At 39.1% G+C, this 24749-nt stretch overlaps 1 protein-coding gene across 20 annotated transcripts in view; it reads right to left on the bottom strand.

The window, feature by feature from the left end:
* The window catches only part of sls (sallimus), an 854140-nt gene that overhangs the window by 730295 nt on the left and 99096 nt on the right, over positions 1-24749 (bottom strand). For all 20 annotated transcript variants that reach the window (XM_083122061.1, XM_083122066.1, XM_083122070.1 and 17 more), the window contains 3 exons: positions 21042-21219; positions 19003-19299; positions 3174-3428 (listed from right to left, as the gene is read on the bottom strand). In XM_083122061.1, the coding sequence (XP_082978187.1) occupies positions 3174-3428; positions 19003-19299; positions 21042-21219 (730 nt within the window). The remainder of the gene's footprint in view (positions 1-3173; positions 3429-19002; positions 19300-21041; positions 21220-24749) is intronic.

Genomic DNA, 24749 nt, shown 5'->3' with positions numbered 1-24749 from the left:
ACCCACACATTCTAGATCTCGGCCATTTAGGAGGTGATGTAATCCGTACCATGCTCCGGCAGCCATCCCCCCTCCCCCGTGGAAGGAAGTCTTCTATAGAATACAGCTGGATCGCGAAACAATTATTGCACAGTGAAAACCCTTCCGTTTCCAACACATCTAATGTTTCTTCTCCCAATATGATCAAATGCTTACTCATTTAGGTATCTCCAGTGACGTGCCCAAGGGAGGGTTGGTGGGGTCATTACCCCATTTGACACAGTCCTTAAAAAAAAGAACGTCAAAAACAGGAAAATATGGCAAAATGAGGACTGACCACCAAAAATAGTATGCGTAATCCCTCTCCCTGCCGAAAATCGTTTGCACGCCACTCTTTATCTCGGACACATTTTTAAAAACAACTCACCAGAAAGTTTTATAATTTCGTATTACAGACTGAAGTAATGCACCTTTAACACGATCAAATGAATCATGAACAAGTCCTTGAATTGAACGCTTAAAAGGAAATGATGTCAGAGACAACGCCATTTTTCTCTTGGATCCAAGGTTCAGTCAAAGAATTTCTATTTAGGAATGGTTCTAATTAACGCGCATTTATATCTTCAGTATATTCTAGAACGTTGCGCAGATAAAAGATTTATAAATATTGCCAGTAGTTCGACTCCACTTATTGAAGAACATTCCCTCTCGAGCCTTCCAGAGATTAAAAATTACAACGAGTCGCTCTACGTGTGGCGATACCTTTGCTGTGCAGCTTCCAAATGCTGACAAGTCTCTACATAGTGCTCAAGTTTGCTGCGACAATACTGAAAGCTCAAGAAAAGTTTACGTGCAATATTATCAACAACAGGGTTATAGAACATTCTCCGTCTTGCCTTGATAAGTATTTCTCCCCTTAAATTATCGTCACATTATTCAAAAACCAAAAATCCTAGTTTTATCTAATGTAAACAGAAATATTTCCTGAAGGTGTGTGTGTGTGGGGGGGGCTCGAGCCCCCTGATTCCCACCTTGGATACGTGCTATTAACAATAACAGGGTTATAGAACAATCTTCGTCTTGCCTCGATAATTGTATCTCTTTAAATTATCATCACATTATTCAAGAAGACAAGAACCTAATTATATCTAGTGTAAACTAAAATATTTCCTTTCCTGGGGAGGGGGGCTCCAGCCACCTGATTCCCACCTTGGATATGCGCTATTAATAATAAGAGGGTTATAGAACATTCTTCGTCTTGCTTCGACAATAATTTCTCCTTAAATTATCATCATAGGCCTATTATTCAAGAAGACAAATACCTAATTTCATCTAGTGTAAACTGAAACATTTCCTGAGGGGGGGGGGGGGGGGTCGAGCCACCTGATACCCACCTTGGATACGTGCTAGTAACAATAACAGGGTTATAGAACATTCTCCGTCTTTTCTCGATAATTATTTCTCTCAAATTGTCATCACATTATTCAAGAATCCTAAATCCTAATTTTATGTAGTATAAACAAAAAAAATCCTACAAAAGGGGGGGGGGGGCTTGAGCCTTTTGATTTCCACCTTGGATACGCACTATTAACAATAACAAGGATACAGAACATTCTCCGGATTGCCTCGATAATTATTTCTCTCCTTAAATTATCGTCACATTATCTTCTTTCACACCACAAGAAACCAAAAACCTCATTTTATCTAGTGTAAACCGAAAACTTTCGGCGGGGGGGGGGGGGGTGCTCGAGCCCACTAAGACCTCTCCTTGGATACGTGCCTGGCTCAGTACACCATGGTTATGGTTATTCCACGTGTTTTGAAGTTATATTGAGTCTGTAGTTGAAATTTGTCTCGCGAAGAACGCTTCACTGTAAAGCGAACGGACTCCTTTCAGTCCTCTTCTGCAACGATGATGACGTCATGCGCCGGAAGGGAGAGTTTTCAGGATCGGCTTGCATCCACCTCTTTAGTCTTTACACCATGTACTCGTATTTCACACATAATTTCATTTCAGTGAGTAATTTTTGTTAATCAGTGGCGGCGATTAGGGGTGCAGTTGCCCCCCACTTTTTGCTATTTTTCCCTTCGCACTATCCTAAACCTTATCTACCAAGGTAAAGCAAACTGTCCTGCCCCTCCCCCTTCCCCAGTTTTGGCACCTTGTTCCCCCAGTTTTGAAAGTTTGCATGTGTATTTTTCATGTTTTCCTTACTTTCAGTATCGCACCCCCTAAATTTTTCTCCGCACCCCCTCATCACCCCCAGATGATTAATTCTGGCACTGCCTCTGCTACAGTGTGACACTGCTTCTTACAGAGTACAGTTACAGTGAAAGGCAATTTCCAGTGGCCTTGAGTACTCTAGAGACGGCATTTGTTGTCGAGCTTTACTTTTGCTCATATGGAAGTGGTCGCTGAGGTGGGCCACTAGCTACAACACGGTGAGCTTTGTTGGAGATTTCTGGAAATTGTGCTTGAAAGTTCACTGCCCAATGCATTCATAATATTGCGATAATGTTCGTAACTTGCAGGGTCGCTATGAAAACTGTTTGGTGTTGGACAGGCGACACTTGAAACATGTATGCTGCCTGTTATGTTTGTGTTCAAATGTTATGTGTACAGCATGGACATTCCTAGTATTTTTTCCAGGGAGGCTCAAGCAAGATATTTTTTTCAGGGGGGCACAAACGAACCCCCTTTTTTTCCCCATAATAGCAAAAAACGTCCCCTCAAAAAAACTGCAACGCCCTTGCAATAATTAACATATTGACTGAAATGAAATTATTATATGTGTCAAATATGTACTTTTTGGTTGACTTTCATTTCCTTTCCGGGCGTTCATTTGTACAATACCTGTTGTTGTGTTGATACAAGTGTTGATTCAGATGTGTTGACACAGTTAACATTTTTCAATATACTTACAAAATTAAATAAAACAGTACACGTTCTGCATTTTGGTATACTTTACTCCCAGCCATACTGCAGATGATTATCATGCCTGTTTAGTAGACTGGCGTTGAGATAAAAAAAACCTAGGATAGGAAAATCATGCTTTCTAGATCCACCGTAGCTGAGAAACGAAGCACCAAGCATCGAAACCCATAAGAATCCATCACATTCCAAGCAAACATCCCAAAATTTTCAAAATGTTAATGACTGAAATAAAATAAAATTTAAAAAAAAAAAAACTTACCTCCTTCATTTGCTGAAGTAATGGATCCTCAACATCAGAGACTGTTGAATCTGGAGTTTCAACCAGCTGAGGAGGAACTTCCGTTTTGTCTTCCTTGCTTCCAGAATCTTCTGGAATGTTGGACTTTGAGCTTCCCGACTCATCCCTTACGGTCTCTGTTGTCAGAAGGTACGATGAGACTCCCAAGGTATGGCTCTGAGATATCTTGAGATGTGTGGTTGTGGTTTCTGTCACTTCTCGGCTAGTGCTTGATGTCTGGAACAAGAACAACAAAATTGGACTGACATGAGCACGGCCAAGAAGCAGAACATCACATGTGCCTATAGCTTCATTACTACGGAAATATGCATGAACCTGCAGAAATGGTGGCCACCTGCCCCCTAGGAAATGGATGTCAACCTACAATTATACATTTCACCCATTTAATTAATTTCAGTCATAGTAATTCGTTAATTATTACAAAGGCATTGCACGAAGTGTTTCTTAAGGGGTGCGAAGCTATTGAGGAGGAAAATATGGCCACCCACCCCCCTCCCGAAAAAATATATTGCTTGCCCCTCCCTGAAAAAACAAACTGGGGACATCACTGGAAATATATACAGTGAACATATTAATTCGAACTCAAAGAGCACAAGAATAAAATTCAAATTAACCAAAACATATGTCATTAAAGATGGTTTCAAGGGGATAAACTTCTGTTTGAATTACAGAGTATTCGAATTATCCAAGTTCGAATTAAACAGAGTCCACTGTATTTAAAAAACCAACATGGGACCATCCTAATATCAGATTCATCGTCCTTGTTCTCTCACTTGAGAATAATGAAATCAGTTGAGCTCCAGAAAAGAATTTCTGAAGAAAAAAAAACATCAACTTCTCCTTGTGCAAGTGTTTCTGTGCGAGAACAAAACAAGAAGCTCTCCATTAAATCCACACATTCTTTATAATCCTTTTTAGCCAATAAGAACAAACACAAACACACAAGAGTTCAGTGTAGCATCAGTGATTATACTTATGATTAGTGTTGGAAGTAGTGTATGTTTTGTTGGTTGAGAAATTTTTGGCTTATTCCCTTATTTTCCTGAAATCAATGAACCCACATAACTGCATATTGTTTGACAGCATTTGTCTTGTTCTCCAGATTCTTCTTCTCTCCCTAACGCAAAATGTGGTACATGCTTTTCTGAAGTTTAACCCAGGATTGTTTGGGATGAACACTGCTCTCACTTTAAATTGTAATTAAAGAGCCATTTTAACAGTGGTGCTCCCCAGCTGACTTATGGAGTGTTACAGGTGATGTGATCACGAGGTTGTGCAATGGGCAGAATGAGAGGGAACTTTTTCATGGAAGAAATGCTGTCAGAGTAAGCACAGAGCTCACCCACAATAGTGTGTGTTACAGTTGTTTTGACATTTGTGCATTATATAGTCAATAGTCAAGGTTGTTTGATGAAGATTTCAAAGATTGGAGAGTACATTAACTTTAAAAGAAAAATATACATTGTGAAATGCACAAAATCAATGGTAAGACTACTCCATATGCGTATAGTGGTCTTATTTTTCCTTTGTATTCTTTGGTTACGAACTCTACTGGTAAAAAAAAAAAAAAAAAAAAAAGAGGAAGTACATACATGATGTCAGGCGTGCTATTCTCTAACTGGTACAGAGAAATGGAACTAGAGTGTTCATGAGTAACTTATAGTGCTCATCCATTTGAGTTCTGGGTAGCATGCTGGACCCATCACCACAGCACACACTTTTCAAGTATTTCCATAGTGGTGGTTAATTGGAAAAAAAATGTGGCAAAATTAGTTAGTTACACACAAATTACACATTTACTGCACTCACACACACTACATCATCATGCTTATGGAGTTCGTTTGGTGATAATTGTTACAATTGTGAAATGTAATTATCTTCAAGGGATACTTGTATGAATTAAGGTGAAAGGTTGTAATCGAAATATATGGTATTTCTTTTAAAGTGTATCTGTTAACATGTGTTAAATCTTGAGAGAAGTTTGTTCACTAAAATGTTCAATGAATAAAAATGAATGGCAAAATAATTATCTTTTAATTGAAAGGTAATGCTGGTATTTAATCTTATTCTCTTAATTTATAATGAATGTCTTTAAGGTGTATAGGACACAATCTCAGGGTAGTTTTCCACTGTGCGGTCACATCAGCCTCGATTCATTGTAGGAGTCTTGTTCTTGATTCAATCGAAGGTGGTGATAATGGAGAAGAAGGCAGGATATAATTCTTCATCCACCAGGACTCGAGATGTTGCAAAAGATGCAAGAACTATTAACAAAGTTTTCCAACATTTCTACCCTAATCAAGTTATTGAAGAGACTACACAATATACTAATGCAACGCTGAAAAGTTTCAGAGAAAACTACTGCAGAGAGAGAGATGGTTTTGATGGAAGTGCAGATGAGATTCTGGCTATCACAGGCCGTCTCCATTTAGATGGAATAATGAAGTCTGATCACCAGGGCGTTGAAGATTTGTGGAGCACAGATGGAACCGTACCAGAGGTCTTTAGGCGACAGGCTATGTTTGTTAGTGTTGATAGCTCTGTCGAGAGAAATTCAGAAAGCCTTAGACAAGCTTACACCCATTAGAAAAGCTTTCTAAGACTTCATGAAGCAATGAGTTGATTACTATAGTGTTGGAGAATATGTCACTGTGAATGAGATGCTGGAGCCATTTTGTGGAAAACTTTGTTTTAGACAAGTAATGCCTTGAAAACCTGTGAATATGGACTAAAGGGTTTTACAATGACACACACAAGGATGTATTATGCTTCAAAAGTGGAAGTGTTTGATAGATGAAACCTTTTCACTTAATACAAGTGCAGAAAGTGTAGTGGAAAGGCTAGTTCAGTCTTTTAAGGAGTCTGGAAGAAACGTGACTGGACAATTAATTCTATTTAGTGCTGCTTGTCAATAAAGTTGTTCATACTCTGAATATGAAAGCCACTGGGACCACCAAAAAGAATAAGACTGAGCTGCCTCATGAAGTAGTAAACACAAAGGATCATTCAGCGAGCAGCAGTCTTTTTGCTTTTGTGAAGACTGTTTGCTGGTTTCCTGTCTGCCAAAGAACAGGAACGTCACCCTCATTTCCAGCATGCATGATTCGAACAATAAAGCTGAAACCATGGGTGACAGGAAAAAACCAGTCACCATCACTTTCCGTAGGCATTGTAGATCAATCAATTGAAGGCACAGTATACAGTTGCTAGAATTCGCTGCCAGTGGTCATTTAGAATATTCTTTATCTTTCTGGGCATGGGGTCAATTCATCAAAAGATGCCATGAAGAAAAGTTTTTGAAAGCTTTGGTACAGAATAGATTGTCTAAAAAGTGTGAAGGCATCCCAGAAACTTATGGTGGGTGAAAATAAACTTTGAAGATGATAAGAAGTAATCAGGTGATGAAGAAGCCTCACAATGAGAAACTTGAGAAAGAAGAAATAAATTTGAAGAGAGAGTATCTAAGCAGTGATATGTGGAGTGGCATAAAAAGATGTCCAGAAGAAACAGTAGGATACAGAGAAAGAAAGAGTACTAACAAATGAAGGATCACATGAGATATGCTAGTGAAGATGGAGGAAATAAGAAAACGGAACAAAAAATTACAGAAGAAAATTAAAAAGCTACAGGATATTAAACAAACAGCTCAGAAGAGAAACTTACAAGGAAAAAGAAAAGTGGATGAAGGAGAACTGTGAAGACATAGAGGTACTCTAAAAATGGACAATTTGAGTTAATGTAAACTGCTTGGACCTTGCAGAGAAGAAATTGGATGCTCTGCGGATGACAAAAGATTTTCCCAGAACTTTTCAAGCTTACCCTGGATACACATACAACACAACCTCACATGGCTAGTCAATGGAGAGTTAAAATAAGATTTTGTTTCAGGAAAGGGAAAAGCGGAGAAGAAGATAGGAGAGGAAGATATGAAGGCTCTGTTGTTCGCTGATGACTTAGTAATATGTGGGAACAGGGAAGATGAAGTACAGAGACAGCTTGATAGTTGGAATGAGGAAATCAGAAGAGCAGGAATGAAATTCAGTGCAGAAAAGAGTGATGTGCTAATAACAAGAAACAGAGCCAGAAATGTACCAAGAATAAAGATGGAGACGGAAGAGTTGAGGGTAGTGAAGAGCTTCAAATATCTAGGAAGCATAGTTGAGAGAAGTGGAAGAATAGATGAGGAGGTAAACAGAAGAGGACAAATGGGTGGTGGACTATATCAAAACATTCGAAGATTAATATGGAACAGGGATGTACCTATGAAATGCAAGAAGGAAATATAGAACTATGTGCCAATAATTACGTATGGAGCAGAGACTTGGACAATGGCAGAGAGAGACAAAAGAAAGATGCAGACAGAGGAGATGAAATTTTTAAGAAGTATATTGGGGAAGACTAGAAGGGTAGAATAAGGAATGAGAAGATCAGACAGACAGTGGGTGTGGTGAAGCTTCAGGACAGGATAGATCAGGCACAGATGTGATGGTTCGGACACACGAAGAGGATGGATGCAGAAAGACTACCAGTAAGAGTTTACAACGCACAAGGAGTGGGAGTCAGGGCAATGGAGGATCAAGATGTCGGTGGAAAGAGCAAATAGCGGAGAGTGTTAGAAGTGGACAAGATTGAAACACCGTGAAAAAAGAGGAGTGGTGGAAGACCAGGAAAAATGGAGAGGCTTGACTTCTATGCCGACCCAGCCAGAAGCAGGAAACTGCGAAGTATGATAATGAAAGGGAAAAGTACAACAGATGCAATTGGATTACTGATGTTAGAAACAGTATTTCTTTTTGTGTGTTTTGTGTATAATTATGCAATCAATTGATTGTATTGGCATTTCATATGTCCTTGGATTTCTTCCATGGTCCTTAAGAGTGTAGTTTGAAAGAGCTAATTGGATTTGAACTTTCAGCCCTCCCCCTTGCAGCGAGGGAGTTAGTCAAAATATGGCCTGTCTGACAGGGACAGTGTGTGTGGAACTGATAGCCGGAGGGAAAGTGATCTGACACACTTCAGCATCTCCCATCAGACACAAAGCATCTTTGTGGCAGTTCCGCAAATGCTAGCTTCCACGTTGCTGTTCCGCCGTGGGGCTCACATTAGAGCAACTATGTACATAATGTAAAATAGATAACTTAATGGAAGAATCTGAGCCTCATTTATAAATAAATGTATAAAGTCCATTACTGCGACTTTCAGCAATTACCCTGCAATGTAATTTCAGTGTGTTCTTGCCTGTGAATTGATTCTTTGTTTCAGAGCGCTCTGGTGAGGAATGGGATGGGAACACAGGACTAACGAGCCAATTTAGTTATTTATTTGGGTTTTTCCTGCCAGAAGCGACCCAGTACAGTCCGGCCAAGGAAGACGAAACTACCTGGAAAGGACGATTCCAAACGCGAAAGGGGAAGCAGGGAGATGCACTCCCCAAAACTACCCTGTGGTATTTCGCTTATATGTGTTCGCTTGTTGTGTTTATTACTGCTTGCTGTGCTTACTATCGCTTGCTGTTTTTATTATCGCATGCTGTGTTGTGTTTGTGATCGCTCTTGCAATTCTCAAGAAACAGTTTCAAAATGGCATGAAGAAAATGGGGACGTTTTGGCCCCTGTTGCACATTCAACAAAACACCCTCATTATACTAAAAATGTCACAAACCATTCAGTTACTACATTTATTTAATACTATCCTGATTAATGCTGTGTACATTTGTGCTAATTAAAATATTTACTAAAGAGATCAATTTAATTGAATGGTCTAAAAAAGTGGTTTCCAACTTCAAAAGGTCCGAGGGTCAAAATTATATCCAGCAGTTGATAGGTGGGCCACATTTTTTTTTTTTTTTTTGGGGGGGGGATTAAAAATTACAAAAATTGTAAGTACTGAACTGAAGATGTAGTACTTTCGCATGACCTAAATTTCTAAAATGAGGCAATAAAACAATGGAATTACAAATCACAATTGTATAATTACAATTTATTTCACAAAAACCCAATACTTATTGATGAATTGAAAGAAATTAAAGACACACCATACAAATAAGAATCCTTCATAGTAAGTGTTCAATGTGAAAATTGAGCCCGCTCTGCTTCTTTTATTAAAGTTGTATTTGAATTTCTGTATTTGAAAGTCTCAGAAGGTGAAGCAGTGAAGAATTTGCCAGTCTGCTTCTGTAGCGGTTCTTGATGAACTTCATTGACTTTCACACGTGTATGTGCTGCCGAACATCGATGTCATTCTTTGCCTAAAACTACGAAGGTTTGGAAAGCGTTCTTTTGAAAGGTATTTGAAAAACTCTGGTCCCTTTTCTTGCCTAGTTTGAAGGAACACATCGCCTTGCAAATCACGCAATTCAAGTTGGAGAGAAGCTATTTCAATTTTCAATCTTACGTTTTTTGGAGATATTGCTCATTTCGATATTTGCACAAACTTTAACCATCAGTCACAGTACAATCCGAGTTTGAACACTGGAAATCTCTTCGTACTTCGTGCGTAGTAAAACAGATCTCTATAGCGCCTCTCTGCAGTTTGTTTCTGAACACAAAGAGTGAAGCCTTCGCAGAAGCGGGCGTGTTCATTCCACATAGCGAAGGGGTGGAATGCATGGTGTGAAGAGAAAGTTACGTCACTTTAGATTCTTCTGATTATCATTATTGACTGCAAAATCAATTCTACCTGTGATATTGTCTTTCTTCACAGAGCATCCGTTCCTTCAGTAAAAAAAGAATGTATTTTAATAAAAATAAATAAAATTAATGTATTTTGCAAACTGGCTTCGCGGGCCGCAGAAAAAGGCAACGGGGGCCGCATGCGGCCTGCGGGCTGCCAGTTGGAAACCCCTGGTCTAAAACAAAGCTACTGGTTTACAAACAAGTATATCTACTAATGTGACATTTTGAATACTGTCCTGATATGTTCTGTTTGCTGATATAGTATATGCATGGCTTTAATTTCGTTCTGAACCCTTACATAATTCATAAACATTTCTCTATGTATTTTGGCGGCGATGCTACTGCGTTGAAACTTCATTGTTGTTTCCACAGCAGACGATTTTCAAGGAACCCGCTTCCTGCCCAAAGTGCCGTCATCCCTATTTAGCCAATGAAAACGTCCGGTTTGCGCATGCGCACTTCCGTCCATGGTCTCGGCTAAGGCAACCAGACAGTAAATGTGGTGTGTTGCAGAAAAAAATACTTAAAGAAAGGAAAAGAAATGTAGAAAGAATTTGATAGTGAATTGGAGAAAACTTGCAGAGATGCTGAAGAAAATTGGTGTAGACTGGAAAGAGAGGAGACTTAAGAAGTCTGCACATGAAAAAACATGACTAAGTGAGAAGATGAGAATAAATGGCAGACGGAAGTGAAATTGGGAAGGGAGTATGACAAGGATGCTGTCTATCACCTTCGTTAATCAATTCATATTTTCTAAAAATTTATTTAGAAGAATTAGTAAAGAACTGTTTCCAGAATAAGGAAGGCAGTAACAATAAGTGAAAGAAAAATAAAATTTATACAATTTGTCGATGGCATAGCCTTGTTAGCAGTAGATAATAATAATAATATAATAAACCACGGTGCAACAGCCTGTGAGGGCAAGGGCTTACCTACCAACTGCCAGTCTCACTCCCACCTGCCGAGGTGGGAGATCATCCAACTGGTAATTGGGTGACATGTGGTCAGCACAACAAACCCCCAGTCGTCGTTGTAGGTTTCCGTGACCGTGTTACACTACTCACTCAAAGCTCCTCAATTTCCTCACGATAATGAGCGGCCACCAGTTCCATATACAGGCCAAAATCTCAGGAGAAAAGTTGTTACGCTTCCCCCAGGAGACTCAAACCTAGGGTGACCAGACACATACATGTAAAAAAGAGGACAGAGCATAGTGAAAAGGGAGGACAAAGTCATAGAAAAGAGGACACCGCAAAAAATGGCAACTCATTTGCCATTACTCATAATTAGGGACGTGAAGTTTTCGTTTTATTTTCAACTGAATTTCGATGTTATTTAGGGCAAAATTCGGTGTTATTAATTTAAAATCGGTTATTTATACATGCATATTTACTGTTCCTTCTATGATTAAGATTTTCACATTGCTTTAGTTCTGGAAAATTGAGGCAAATTTTAGTTTTAATGGCAAAAAAATAAATTTAAGGCTTACCTTTGTTAGGAATTAACAAATTTCTTCCATTTGGAAAACTATTTCGTCTCATCGGCCAGTAAATATGAAATGTATATTGAATGGTATCACCCAAATCTTTGAAAATAGTCATACATATAACTTTCTACAACAATGCTAGGAAAATCCCTCTGCGACCTCAAATTAGGCGTTTTGTGTATGCACACTTGCATACACCTCCTCTCCCCCTTCTCCCGAAACACAAAAGGTGCTTCTCCCTGAAAATTTTCCAGTTCCTAATCAATTTCCCTTCTGGGAAGATCCCCTCCCCCCCCGAGCAAATTCTATTTCAGGAAGAGGTTAAATAGCCTACTGTCAGTCATATCTGTGCCAAACTGCAATAATGAAGCGTGACAATTTCGATTTAATCAAACTTTCACCAGCTAGACTAGAAACGACAGATCAAATATCATTTCAGGTAGTACTTTTTGAACAAAAGAAGTGTTATCCCTAGTTTATATTGCATATTTCGTGACGTTCCTCGTGTTAAAGTGCAAAATTCGTTTTTTTTCTGAAAAATAGCATAATTCGAGTTATTTCGCGATTCCGAAACACCGAAAACTTGCTTCCTTAATTTACCCAAATCGATTTTACACACTTTATTGTGTTTTCTTCAAGTCTTCGGTGTTATCGTTAAAACGAAAACTTCACGTCCCTACTCATAATTTAATCAATATAAATCTGATGATTTTTTTAAACAATTTCCTATTACTCGTACCTTTAAGAAACGAAATCAATCTCCTAATCGTATTATTTAGCACAGGACAATCATAATTAAGAATATCTATAGTTTGAAGCACAGAATTTTACTCTTTTTACAATTCTTGGATATTAGAATGCAATACCACCATAAGTAAATGCAAATGTTACAAGTAAGCCTCACTTTAACTTATTTCCAAAAACCGAATTTAAATTTTAGGTAATTTATAGTGTGTCAGGAAATATGATTTTAATGCCACGAACATTTTTGCACTCTTTCAACAGGAGGGGAAAGTGACAGCCACCTTACACTTTACCTCATATTCGTTTCTTCCATCCTCTAAAAGCTGGATATTTTTTTGCAAGATCATTGATGAATTTACACTTTTGCTTCGTTATTTCATAAAAGTAAATGTGACTTAATAATAAAAATTCTCACTACGTGTTTCTGTATCGCGTATGTATGACTCAAAAATGAACTGGCCGACCTCTGTGGCAGAGTGGTTAGCACACCGTGCCACAACTCCAGAGGTCCTGGGTTCGAATTCCAGTCTGGGCATGGGTGTTCTTTGTGAGTGCCCCTTCATCAAAATCATCATATCATCGCTCATCCTCATCTTCGCGATTAGCAAAAGTGGCAGAAGAGGGAATTAAAATAAACCATATCAGTCAATCAAAAATTAACTGCTCAAATTACATGTGTTTCACAAGTCTCAGATTGCGAAGCAAATAGTTACAATAATACATACTAATGACTAGGGGTGTGCGGGACAGGACTTTTTTTGGTCGGGACGGGATGGGGAAATTTTTAAATCCCGACGTTCGGGACGGGTAAAATCCACAATTTCCCGAGAAATTTTTAAGGAACAGGTAATGATAAAAAAAAATTTCCGACGCTGTGGAAATCGCGAATTTGACGTCATTTCCCTTTCTTTCGATTTCGAAAATATAAAAGCTAACAATTTCAGAGAAGTGTCACGACACTTATAATGCAGAAAACATCAAGAATTAACCACTTTTTAAAAAGACCATTTAGAAGTTCCGAACAGCTCGGGATCTCAAAATGTCTGGAAATAACTTCCTGAAAATTTTTAACCGACTTTTCTAGATCCAGCACACCCCTACTAATGACTCAGTCGGGAAAGTGATCATGTTGAGCTCCCAGCTGCTAGGTGAGCATTGCTCTCATATTTAACGTGCCCCAAGTGATATTCATATCATTATGTGTGGAAGCATTCTCTATGCAGAACATTTGCTATGGTCGATGCTATACTCTTTCTAAAAAAAAGGAGGACATTTACAGAATTCTAAAAAATCCGCCCGGATGCCGGACAGACACCTAGAAAGGAGGACATGTCCGGATAAAAGAGGACGTCCTGTCACCCTACTCAAACCTGTGCACGTCCCATAGCCGGAGTCCAAAGCATGACGTCTTAGACCACACAGCCATGGTGCGGGATTGTTAGCAGTAGATAAAAGGAGTTAAATATCCACTGTGAGTAGTATGTGTTGTACACCATGTTCTACATTATCAAACCTCGTTTTCTTGTGTGTTTTATGTACAGTATGTATCTAATTTTTCCTATATCCATGTTTAACTTGTACACCCAATGGCGAAAGAAACAGTAGGCGAATTGTCCACCACCATTTTCATTCTGTCTGTATTACACAATGTGATGACAATTAATTGAATAATGACGTCAATAAGCAGAAAACAATGCCTGCTTTGAATCAACATAGTTTTGTTCCTTAAAACAACACAGGATGTAGAATATAAAAGTAATGACAATAGTGGTGGACAATTTGCCTACCATTACCTTTGCCATTGACTGTACATAAGCATTCTAATCACTCAGAACACTTCAGTATGGGAAGGAAGTAAATGTGAACAACACAAAGTGATGGTTATTGAAACAAAATATAAATAAAACTTCATGGTGCAACAGCTCTTTAAGAGCCAAGGCCTGCCAAGTGGTTCTTTCGTTGGGTGAGATGTGCTGACTATGCATCACCACAGTTTTCTGGGTTTCGAGACCTGACACAGCCAGAGTACTGCAAAGTCTAGCTTTTGCCTACAGCAACGAGTCAACTTGCATCTTTACCCAGGTTCCTCGTCTTCAAGGCGCTCTGCGCTTACTAGATACCTGGGCATTCAACAAGACCCAGGCACCTGCAAAACCTGCTGGAAGGAAACAGCCCTCCAGCAGCGTATCACTCCAGGCGTTTCTTCACCACGTGGACAGCTGCAGCCAGTGTTGCCTACTTACGTAGCTCCAAAATCCTACGAAGTCCTAGGAGGAGCTCTCTGCTCCAAGGAGAATTTATATACTTAGCGATTTCAGTTCAGCGTAAGCAGTTTTTATCTTATTGCCAGGAAATGCACGCAATATTACAGCTTCATTTATTTAATTGAATGATTGGGCAAACAAAAAAACTCCTCATCTAAAACTAATTGTTTTTCATTACATGGTGTCTTAACCAGGCATGCAGTGGCTCAACCACAGGGGGCAGGGGGCATTGCTCATTAACTTTCGATGAAAATGAAGTCTAGCGGGGTTGGGCAAGGGGGGGCAAACATTAAAGTACAAGAAAAACTAGTCTAAAAGATACTCAAGATGGAATTAGTTTTCACATTTTTCTTGTATTATTCCTTCCAGACGGCCAAGGAGCACCTGCAGAGGGGAACGGAGGGGCAATTGCAACCCCTTGATTTCAAATTTTATGAAAGTAGAAATATATTATAGTATATTATACAGTCTCATCAAGTTCAATGCCGTAGCTAGGAGGTAGCTGAGGTCGGCCCTGGGAGCCGAACGATCTAAATGAAAAACTTTTTAAAACAGAGAATGCCATAGCGGCCCAATGCCAACATTGCTATCAATGTTGGTTGGTTTGTTATGTATTTAAATATGCATTAAAGAAACTTTGAATATGTACACAATATAGTGTAAAATGTTGCATATGTATTTTCTTATTTTACGTCGCTCCATGTTTCATATGTGAAAAGAAAATATTGTACATGAAAATTTTACATGCCATATGAACATTCGGAATGCATTTATCATGCACTTTCTTTCTTTCAAAAACAGTTTTTGTGCTTGTTTTCCATTATTAACTAATGTTAAATTAAGGTGTTGAAAAAAATATTTCAAATCCTTTGTTTCAACACAAATGCATTAGAACTGACTTCTACCTACTCCCTTTTTGCATGATTTATGAGAATAATAATGCTTTTGATGTTACTTTATTAATATTATTGTTATTGTTGTTGGCATGTTTATCCAGGTACTTGCCCCTCCTAAAGAAAATTCGTGATTGCGCCTATGCAGGCCCATACCCAAATTGATTGGCGGGATGGGGGGGGGGGGGGCAGCTCAAATTATATGTGTGTGTTGTGTGAGTAACCTAATCATTGAGTTAATATAGGACACAGAAAATCTAGAAATATTGTTCAAATACTTACAATATATTTTCAATATCTTCCCATTCATAGCTGAAGCCGAGAGAAAATATTCTAATTACTACCTGCTATGTTGACTTCGGCTCGTAAATCAAATGAAATCATTTTACGCCTATCTGTTCTTTGTATTCTGTGAATTTAACCTTTATCAAGTTTTGAGTAAAATAATATCTGCAGTCTACATTTTCACTCGTCACTGCAAACAAATTTTACAAAGTAGTTTACCAAACTTCAGAAAGGGGGGAGGAGGATAACGGCAACACCCCTGGACCCTGTCTGGCTACGGCTCTGGTGTTCGCAGTAGAACAGTGTGCTCCTCTACTCGCAACCTCGGCGTCGAACGTGACATGTTCCAGTAGTGCCCTGGATTATTGGTTGTTTACGACATATTCTTATGGAGCCTATGCCACGGAAAACCTATTTCAATGTGTGTGGGGGAAAAGGTAGCAACATTCTTAAATCTAATTTCATTGGCGATGGGGCTTTGAGTTCCCTTTCTAAGTAGTGGAAATCTATTGCAGTTGGCAACACTGCAGACAGGTGTGCGACCGGTGCAGTTTCTACTCGAAGCAACTACGTTATGCAGAGGGAGGGGCCTGCAGTTGATGGAAAGAACGAACTGAGACCTACTAGGTATCGTAAGACTGCGGGTACCTGGCAGGTCTACAATGCCTGCCTGGAACGATCTGGGCAGGTGGGCAGACAAGCTGCTCAAGCAAGGGTGTTGTGCAGGTTGCATGGTATTTTAGGAGCGATGTTTCGCAAACGGGTCTGCTCCAGGTCTTGTGCAGGTCTCTGGACACAGCTACTACTTCTTTTTAAGTAGCTTCTAAATTGTCCTCTCAATGCTAGGTAAACACCAAAATATTTTGAGCTTTCAACACACCAAGGCAAATTAATGTGAGAACTTGAGGAGAAAGAACTGAAGAAAATAGATGCCTGGGATGCATGATATAAGCAATGACATGAGCAGCATTCAGGAAGTGAAAGTAAGGATAAAAATAGCTAAAGAAGCCCTTAATAGAAGAATTGTTCTGTGTTGAGTGTAGCATTGTATGCTGTAGATACTTAGATGTAGATGTTACGAAAAAGGGAGGAAAAGTAACTAGGAACTTTAGAAATATTGTTGACAAAAAAAATGAAGTATTTTAAATGAACAAAGGAATTAAACTGTACTGATGCAGGCCTAATTATTTGAAAATTAACGCAATAGAACGTGCTATGGTTTTAGGCGAAACTTTAAGAAGAACTGATTAAGGAGTAATGTTTCTCATTAAAACAGCATTGATTAAGGATAAACTGGCTGGTACTAGATGGAATTTCTTAATGGGGAGAGAGTCCAGTCCAGGGAAAGAAGATATCAGATGATGTGTGATGAGTAGCGGCAATTGGGTGCCAAAACTGAGGCAGCAAGGATAGTTTACTTTCTATTGGTAGACAAGGCTTAGTATTAAAAGGCCATCGTGCAGGGACAAAAGCGGTAGAAAGTGTGGGACATTCCCTTATCACCCTGTGTGTGATATTAAATGAAGTGGGCCTCATGCTACTATGAAGTGTTTGAGTTTTGTTTAAAATCCATTTTATGCAGAGAAAAGCTCATTTGGACTGGACCTACAGTTTAAAGTGGGATCCAAACCACTATGTACTATGGCGACTAGGGTACAAGATTAAGTAATTTGACAAAATTTTACCTTAATGTTTGGCACACACAAGAGATGTACTACGTAGAAATTTCAGCAAAGTGTTTCAAAGACAATGTTGCAGTAGTAATGACATAGGCACAGACTTTGAGGGGGCAAGGCACTTTCTACACCCCTTTCCCCAAAATTTACATAGAAGTACACATTTTACGTATATTTAATAATATAATATATATATATAAAAATTGATGTATGTGTGTGGGTGTGTATATTTGTTTGTTCCGGCATAACTCTCGAACGCCTGGAGCAATTTCAACCAAACTTGGTACACGTATCACTTGCAATCTGGAAAGAATACTTTTGGGGTAAGACACCCCTGGCACTCCTAGGGGTGGGGTGGGAAGGGGTGACATGTAAAAATAATCCAAAACGACCGATATTAAATTCGGCACAAACAGACATCCGTGACTCTATGCAATCCTGCACAATGATAGTGTTTCTAGGGTTGGCTAACATTCAGGCTGTGTTGCAAGAACTCCCGATATTAGTGTGGAATCCATCGTGTTTGGAGTCGCTCCCAATGCCGTTCAACTCCAAGTGCATCACCTATCGGCATGAGGGTGAGAGGGGGTGAAAAATAAAATGCCACAAATGACCTAGATTACTGACGAATACATAGTTTTCGGAGTCGCTAAGCTAATTGGTGACATTCACGATCACATTTAAAATTAGTTACATTTTACACTATAGTTAGAGTTCATTATTTTCCTGTCGAATACAAGATTGGGATAAATAAATATCCGGGCAACGTTGGTAATCAGCTAGTATAATATATAACACGTGGCTTGACAGCCCTCAAAAGGCCTTGACATATCGCCCGACTGCCAGTCTCCCTCCCACAATCCTACCTAGAGGTGTGGAGATCTTCAATCGGTAATGGGGTGACGTGGGGTCAGCACGTCGAACCCTCAGGCATTACAGGAGATTTCCCAGACTGGGTTACTCTACTCACGTTTAGCTCACCAATTTCCTCACAATGGTGGGTTGCTACTGGTCCTATACACAGGTCGAAAACCCAGAGACTGAACTCATGTCATCCCGCAATCGGAGCCCAAAGCACAGCGCATAAGACCACAGAGGAGGACTTATGCATATTTACATACATAAAGTATTGTTTGTGCCGATCTTGCACCCCCCCCCCAAAAAAAAATATATATATCTTAAGTTGGCACCTCTGAGTACTGACATAAGACTTCCATGCCATCAAAAGAGAAAGAGCGAAAAATTAGACAAAACCAGTGGTAGAGTAATGGCACGAGACCCAGGTTCGAGTCAGTCAAGCCAGTATGTTTTATTAAAATTTCTACGTAACAATATTTTTCATAATTGGGAAAGGAGACAAGGTAGTATATAAATATGGAGAAACTAGTACTCACTTTATCCGCGAAAATGTTTTTTTCTTCTTTGTTTTATTAATTTCAGTGGCCACTGCCACCATCCTCGTTGGAACTCTCTGTACTGTATGACCTAGGGGTGGCCGGAGAACTACAAACAAAAGATGCACACCAAGCAACAGTACAGCGAGTTCCAATGAGGATGGTGGAAGTGGCCACTGAAATTAATAGAACAATGAAAAAACAAATTTTTGTTCAGAAAGTGGGAGGTTTTTGTTTAATTAGAAAAACATTGTGTGAAAAGTGAAAATATTGTTTAACAATTTATTTTCGTGTTAAAATGAAAAGTTTTGTACAGAAAACAAAAATTTTCATTTCATTTGTATAGAACTAACATAATGAACAGCATGTCTCACCTGCCCTGGTTTCCTCCGGGCTCTCGGTTTGCCAACTTCCTCCTGATGAAGAGGCTCAAAGTGTGTTTCTTTCTCCTCACAGGCTTGATCCTGAACATCCTGTGCTGCAGACTTCTCACTTAAATCGCCTTCTGTATCGGAGGGTGGACCAACATCCCACCAAGGAGCAGAGCCTCCTTCTGATGCTGTGTGATACGATGATGAACGCGAAGGGGTGCAAGTGCACTCAGACGCCGTCACAAACTCCTCATCTGACTTTTCTTCTGACTTTGAAGTTCCAAAGCTTGTGTACCATTCCTAGAATGAAATTACATAAAAAATAACAATTCCTCCTAATTGAACATTGCTTATTAATAACATAAAAACGAATGGTCTTTACTTGATATAAAGCAAAAATGACTGGGCTATACCCATTCAAGACATGAGAGGAAACAGAAGTAACTGAATTAAAGTTGCTTGGTTCAAAATGTAACTGACTGAGTTACAGTTACTCATTTTAAAAAGTAACTCAGTTACAGTCTTTCTGTACTTCAAGTTAGTTTTACAGTTAGTTTATGCTGGAAATATTCTTGCAAACAAATTACACACAGAACCAATTATCATTAACTGTGAAGTATGTCAAAACATGGAAAATAAACATTTTGTTACTACGGCATCATCATACAGTGCCTTTTATGGTCGAGACGTCCATGGAGTGGCGGTTAGTGAGGCGGAAAGTATGATTGTATCTGCCGGCATTTAGACCCTCAGCCGTACCCTGACCTTGGCACTAGACGTGTCAGTGCTTTAGTATCCAGATAGCTGGTGTCCAGTTTGGTACGATTTCAAAGATGAAATGTTAAGGTGTTAACAAGTGTTTAGATTGTTTTGTCTTAGTTTGCGTATTGCTTGTGCTTTTCTGCAGTCTAAAAACGCCACGCTATCCGCACAATTTGAAACAAAGCATTTTTATGTATGACCCTTACGTCATTACAAATTCTTGTACGGAAGTTAGAATACGTTTTGCAGCAGAATTCCCAGATGTTCCTGTTTCACACAGACACGGTGTTCGGATACTGTTCTTGATAAGAAGCAAAGGGTAAAACGGCGCGTGCTTAATGAGGAGAAACTAGACGACATTGAAGTACAATCAAAAATCCCACCAGCACCTTGCACAAGAAACAGAATTTTCATGACATCTGCGTAGCAAGTTACCAAGCTTTCAAACTTAAAGCCATACATTAGATGAAATGAAAGAAAATATCAGGAGAGAAACTGAAGCAATTTCGGAAGAGAAACTGATACGTGTTAGTGAAAATTTCCTATGAATATGCTGTAAATGTGTGGCTGCAGGAGGACATCATTTCCAACACACCTTGTAACAAGGTACATGCTCATTTTCATTGTAACTGTCAATGTAATTGTACGAGACTATTTCATTGCATAGCTAGCGGTTCCAGTTGCATCCAGTTTGTCAGCAGACGCGGTCATACTTCCCGCCACACCATAAAAAGCACTTTATAAATTATAGTTAATTTTAGCAAACATCGCTAGAAAAAGAGATCATGTATCCAAAGTGTAAGGATGAGTTCGTTACTATGTATGGGTATCAGAATTAATTGGACATGTCCTACATTTTAGTCTCATGTTCAGGATTTGAGAGGATTTTTTAAATCGAAATTTTTGATCATTGAAAAATCTATCTTTCAGTTGGAGTAACATGGAAATAATTTATCTCTTGAGGGATTAATTATGCTACCTTAGATTTATTACAGAATACAATCTGTAGTCGATACTCTACTATTTGCTAAAAGGCTTGATATTCGCTTGGTACAATTTCAAAGATGATGAAAGCATGCTTAAAATCAAGTTTGGGAATTTTGTACTCAATAATTTGTTTCAAAGATTGTTTTTCTTTTTAACTGAAAATGTGTCAATTTGGAATGATTGTGTCCTATATTTTGACTTCAAGTTCTACATTTGTCCCCTACTTTTTGCTTACAGTGATATGCTAGCCTATTACTACGTGGTTGTGTAAAAAATAGAAAACAATGCAGTACCTCGGAAGTACTGCTTGCTGTCCCCTCGAGAATCTTCTTGATATCTGAACTCGCAGAACTGGCAGACTCCCTCCGCTCACAGAGAGAAGCATCCAACTCTTCAGCTAGTCCTGTGACCTCAGACAACTTTTCAGAAATGGCTTCCACTGCGGTTGCATTTAAATTCTCATCCTTTGACCTGAAAAGTACAAACAAAAAATAATTAATGACACAAACCAGGGTAAAAATGATTAAGACTGCAGATGCCAGAGCCAAGGATGTATTTAGGGAGTCCATATGGTCCGGACCCTCCTGAAAGATTTACCAAGTCATAAACTTAAATAATGAAAATATACTTGTTTGGCTGTATAATCCAGGGTTATTTATTTTCGACAAACTTACTGGAAGCCAAGAATTATATTGGAATCATACGGCTTTGAATGACAGTACCGAAAAACATTTATGCACACTAATACCATTAGTAATATACATAAAATATTAATCACGAACTTTACTTTTTGTCAACTGGATCTAACAACTATTCTTTCTTTTTGTTATTCGATAAACATTTACCATTTTAATATTAATTTCCTTGCCAGCAAACTTTGACGTCTTAACTACATTTAAGCTAGATGTACTGTTATAGCTCAATTCACAGGCCCCCGTGGCAGAGTGGTTGGCACACTGCACTACAATGCCAGGGATCCAGGGTTCGAATCCTGGCCTGGGCATAGATGTTTGTGAGTGTCCAATCACCAATTTCATCATGTCATCACTCATCCCCATCTTCGCAAATTAGCCAAAAATGGCACAAGAAGCGAAGAAAATAGCAAATGAAATGCATTCAAATGAAAAGGTCCATTTCCTTGCAGAAACTTTATTACAGTAGTTGGTTACACATATTCACCGTATGAGGTAAGACACTGGTTCCACTTTGAAACAAGGTTATGAATTCCCTGGTAGTAGCAGTCCTTGTGCTGGGAATGAAACCATTCTCTGACAGCTTCCTGCAGCTCAGGACTCAAGGCAAAGCGTCGTCCTCTGAGGTTCTTCATAGGTCCGAAAATGTGAAAATCACATGGACTCGAGTCAAGACTGTATGCAGGGTGGTCTAGCACTTCCCAATGGAATGATTGCAACAGATCCTGTGCCTGTCTGGCTGTATGGGGACGAGCATTGTCCTGGAGTAAAATGATGCCTTTGCTTAGTTTTCCTCGACGCTTATTCTTGATTGATGTCCGTAGACGATGCAGTGTTTCACAGTACGTGTTTGCGTTAATTGTGTGTCCCTCCGGAAGGAACTCCAATAGCAGTAGCCCTTGGTCATCGAAAAATAAGTTTGCCGAATTTAGGTTGTGACTTGCTTTTCTTTGGTTTTGGTAATCCTGTATGCTTCCATTCCATACTGTCCTTCCTTGATTCCAGCTGATAATACGGGCAGATGGATTCATCTCCAGCAATGATTTTGCTGATAAATGAATGAACTAAGTACATAATGGTTCGGATCCAACTTTAACTGTAGGTCCGGTCCCGATCTGAGCATAAAGTGGACTCCAAAGAGGGGGTGATGAGGGTTATAACCGACCCTCTTCGGTCAAGTTTTCCTAAAAGAAAAGAACGTGAAAGGCAGGAAAATATTGCAAATGAGGGCTGATTACCAAAAGAAGTATACGTAACCTCTCCCACGCCACTGCGCCACGGTGAAAATTTTTGGACCTCACTTGGGTGATTTGGGCATTTTGTGAGACAAAATCATACGTATAACATCTCCTGTAAAGCGTTATAAAATATATCAATGTAAATAATAAAATGCAGAAACTCCGGAGCTAATATCTCTCACGGTTTTCATATTATTAAGGGCCGAAGTTTGGGATGCACTTCTTTCTAATCATCCTGTACTTGGACCACCGCGACTTTCGAATCCAATATCAAATTACAAAACCTCCCCCTCATAATGCAGCTTGTACTTGTCTTTCATTTTCGTGTTATTCTGAAAACAGGAAGTGCGGAAGGTGCCGTCTGGACTTTGAAGAATAACTTGGGAGAACGTGTACACCTGATAAAACGAAGTTGTTAAAAATAAGCCTTGGGTAAGTTGCATGCGACACAGGGCACGGGGCCAAGCACTCAAGTCTTTCGCAGACAGAGAAGGAAGCAATGTAGCCAGAATCCATTCAATGCACTGTTACTCCCTATTAGACAGTCGGGTAGGTTGTTGTTTTCCCCGCTTGAGGGGTCTGGTGACGTAGATCAGTTACTTGTATCTAGGAATTCGGCGGCAAATCGTGCGTTGTACATTTCAGCGCATCGGTCTTTCTTTCTAAATTTAGCTTTACGTCGGTTATCTACCTCTACGATGAGGATTTGAACGTAGGACCCTTTATGTCATGGCACGACACGCTAGCCACTAGGGCCAGATTTAGGCTTAGGGGCGGCAAAACTTTGGCGTCGGGAGTCGGTCCGTCATTCCCCAGTGGAAACTGACATGGGTCATTCCACGTTATAAAAGAAAACGTGGTTTGTTATGTTTATCATTAATAACAAAAGTAAAGTTCAGTTGGTATTCGAACAGAATAGCTACATCGAAAAAGTGAGTGTAAAATGCAAGAATCTGGTTATGTTTTTCTTTTTTTTCATATTCTACCCATTTAATACAAAATGGTACCACATTTTTCAAATTTCCCCAAAAAATTGAGTTTCATTTGAAAGGTCACACAACAAACTTTGCAAAAAAATTTTCCCCAACTTTTTCTTGAACAAGGCATGTAGAATGTAATAACAGAAGACAATAACTATGCATTTCAGTAAGCTAATTGTATGAAATGTAAAAATAAGAATGAAAATAATTGCGCTGGTGGATTCATGTGGTGGATCGAGAAGTAGTCAAGGATATAATAATAATAGAGTTGGAATAAATAGTTTATTTTATATAATAATAATCATAATCATGATAATTATTATTTCTACTGTTTAAGATTTATGAATCCGCCTACAAAAATTTCTGGCGACGCTCATGCGGCAAATTGTCATATCAGAATGCTATCTGGGTGCTTTCGGTTTAATTTTCCCTCAAGAACTGACACACTCATTTTAAATTTAATAACAAAATCTGCTTCAAATTCGACAGCAAAGGCAAACTGACAATCAGCAGGTTCTTTCAATTGTTTTGCTCAATGCAAGGTTCAAGAATTGAGACAAAAAACCAACGAAGCGGCAACATCCGCACTAACTTCAGAAAAATTAAATTCCTTATAAACCCGAGGAAGGAAGAGAAAACTAAATGAAAGCAATGATGGGCAATTTACCTGGTAATATTTATGCACCCGACTGTACACGAGGCCTGCCGTTTCAGAACAATCTTTGGCTTACACACAAACACAGACTCAACGAATAAAAACGATAAGCTTTAATGAGGAAGTTTGAATTGAATGAGAAACACGGAAAACTCAATTAGGAAGCGGTGATTTAGTTGACAGCAAGTGACATCTAGAGGTACTGCGACGGAATCTAGTTTATACCGTGCCTTGAGAATATTTACGATGAAGTATGCACGAAAATGAAATCGGATTCAACAATTTCACTGCGGTATTTCGGGTAATTGATCCTTGTGGGCTCGGGAATGACGATTTGGATATCAAACCTTAGTGGTTCCGTATTAAAGTGAATCGGTTATCGAATTCGGAGTTACGGTGTCAGTAGACAGATGCAGGGCTGGCGATAAGGAGGGCA

The sequence above is a fragment of the Lepisma saccharinum genome, chromosome 5 (assembly GCF_977018435.1).
Source record: "Lepisma saccharinum chromosome 5, izLepSacc3.1, whole genome shotgun sequence".
Lineage (NCBI taxonomy): Eukaryota > Metazoa > Arthropoda > Insecta > Zygentoma > Lepismatidae > Lepisma > Lepisma saccharinum.
This window is presented reverse-complemented; position numbering and strand designations above follow the sequence as displayed.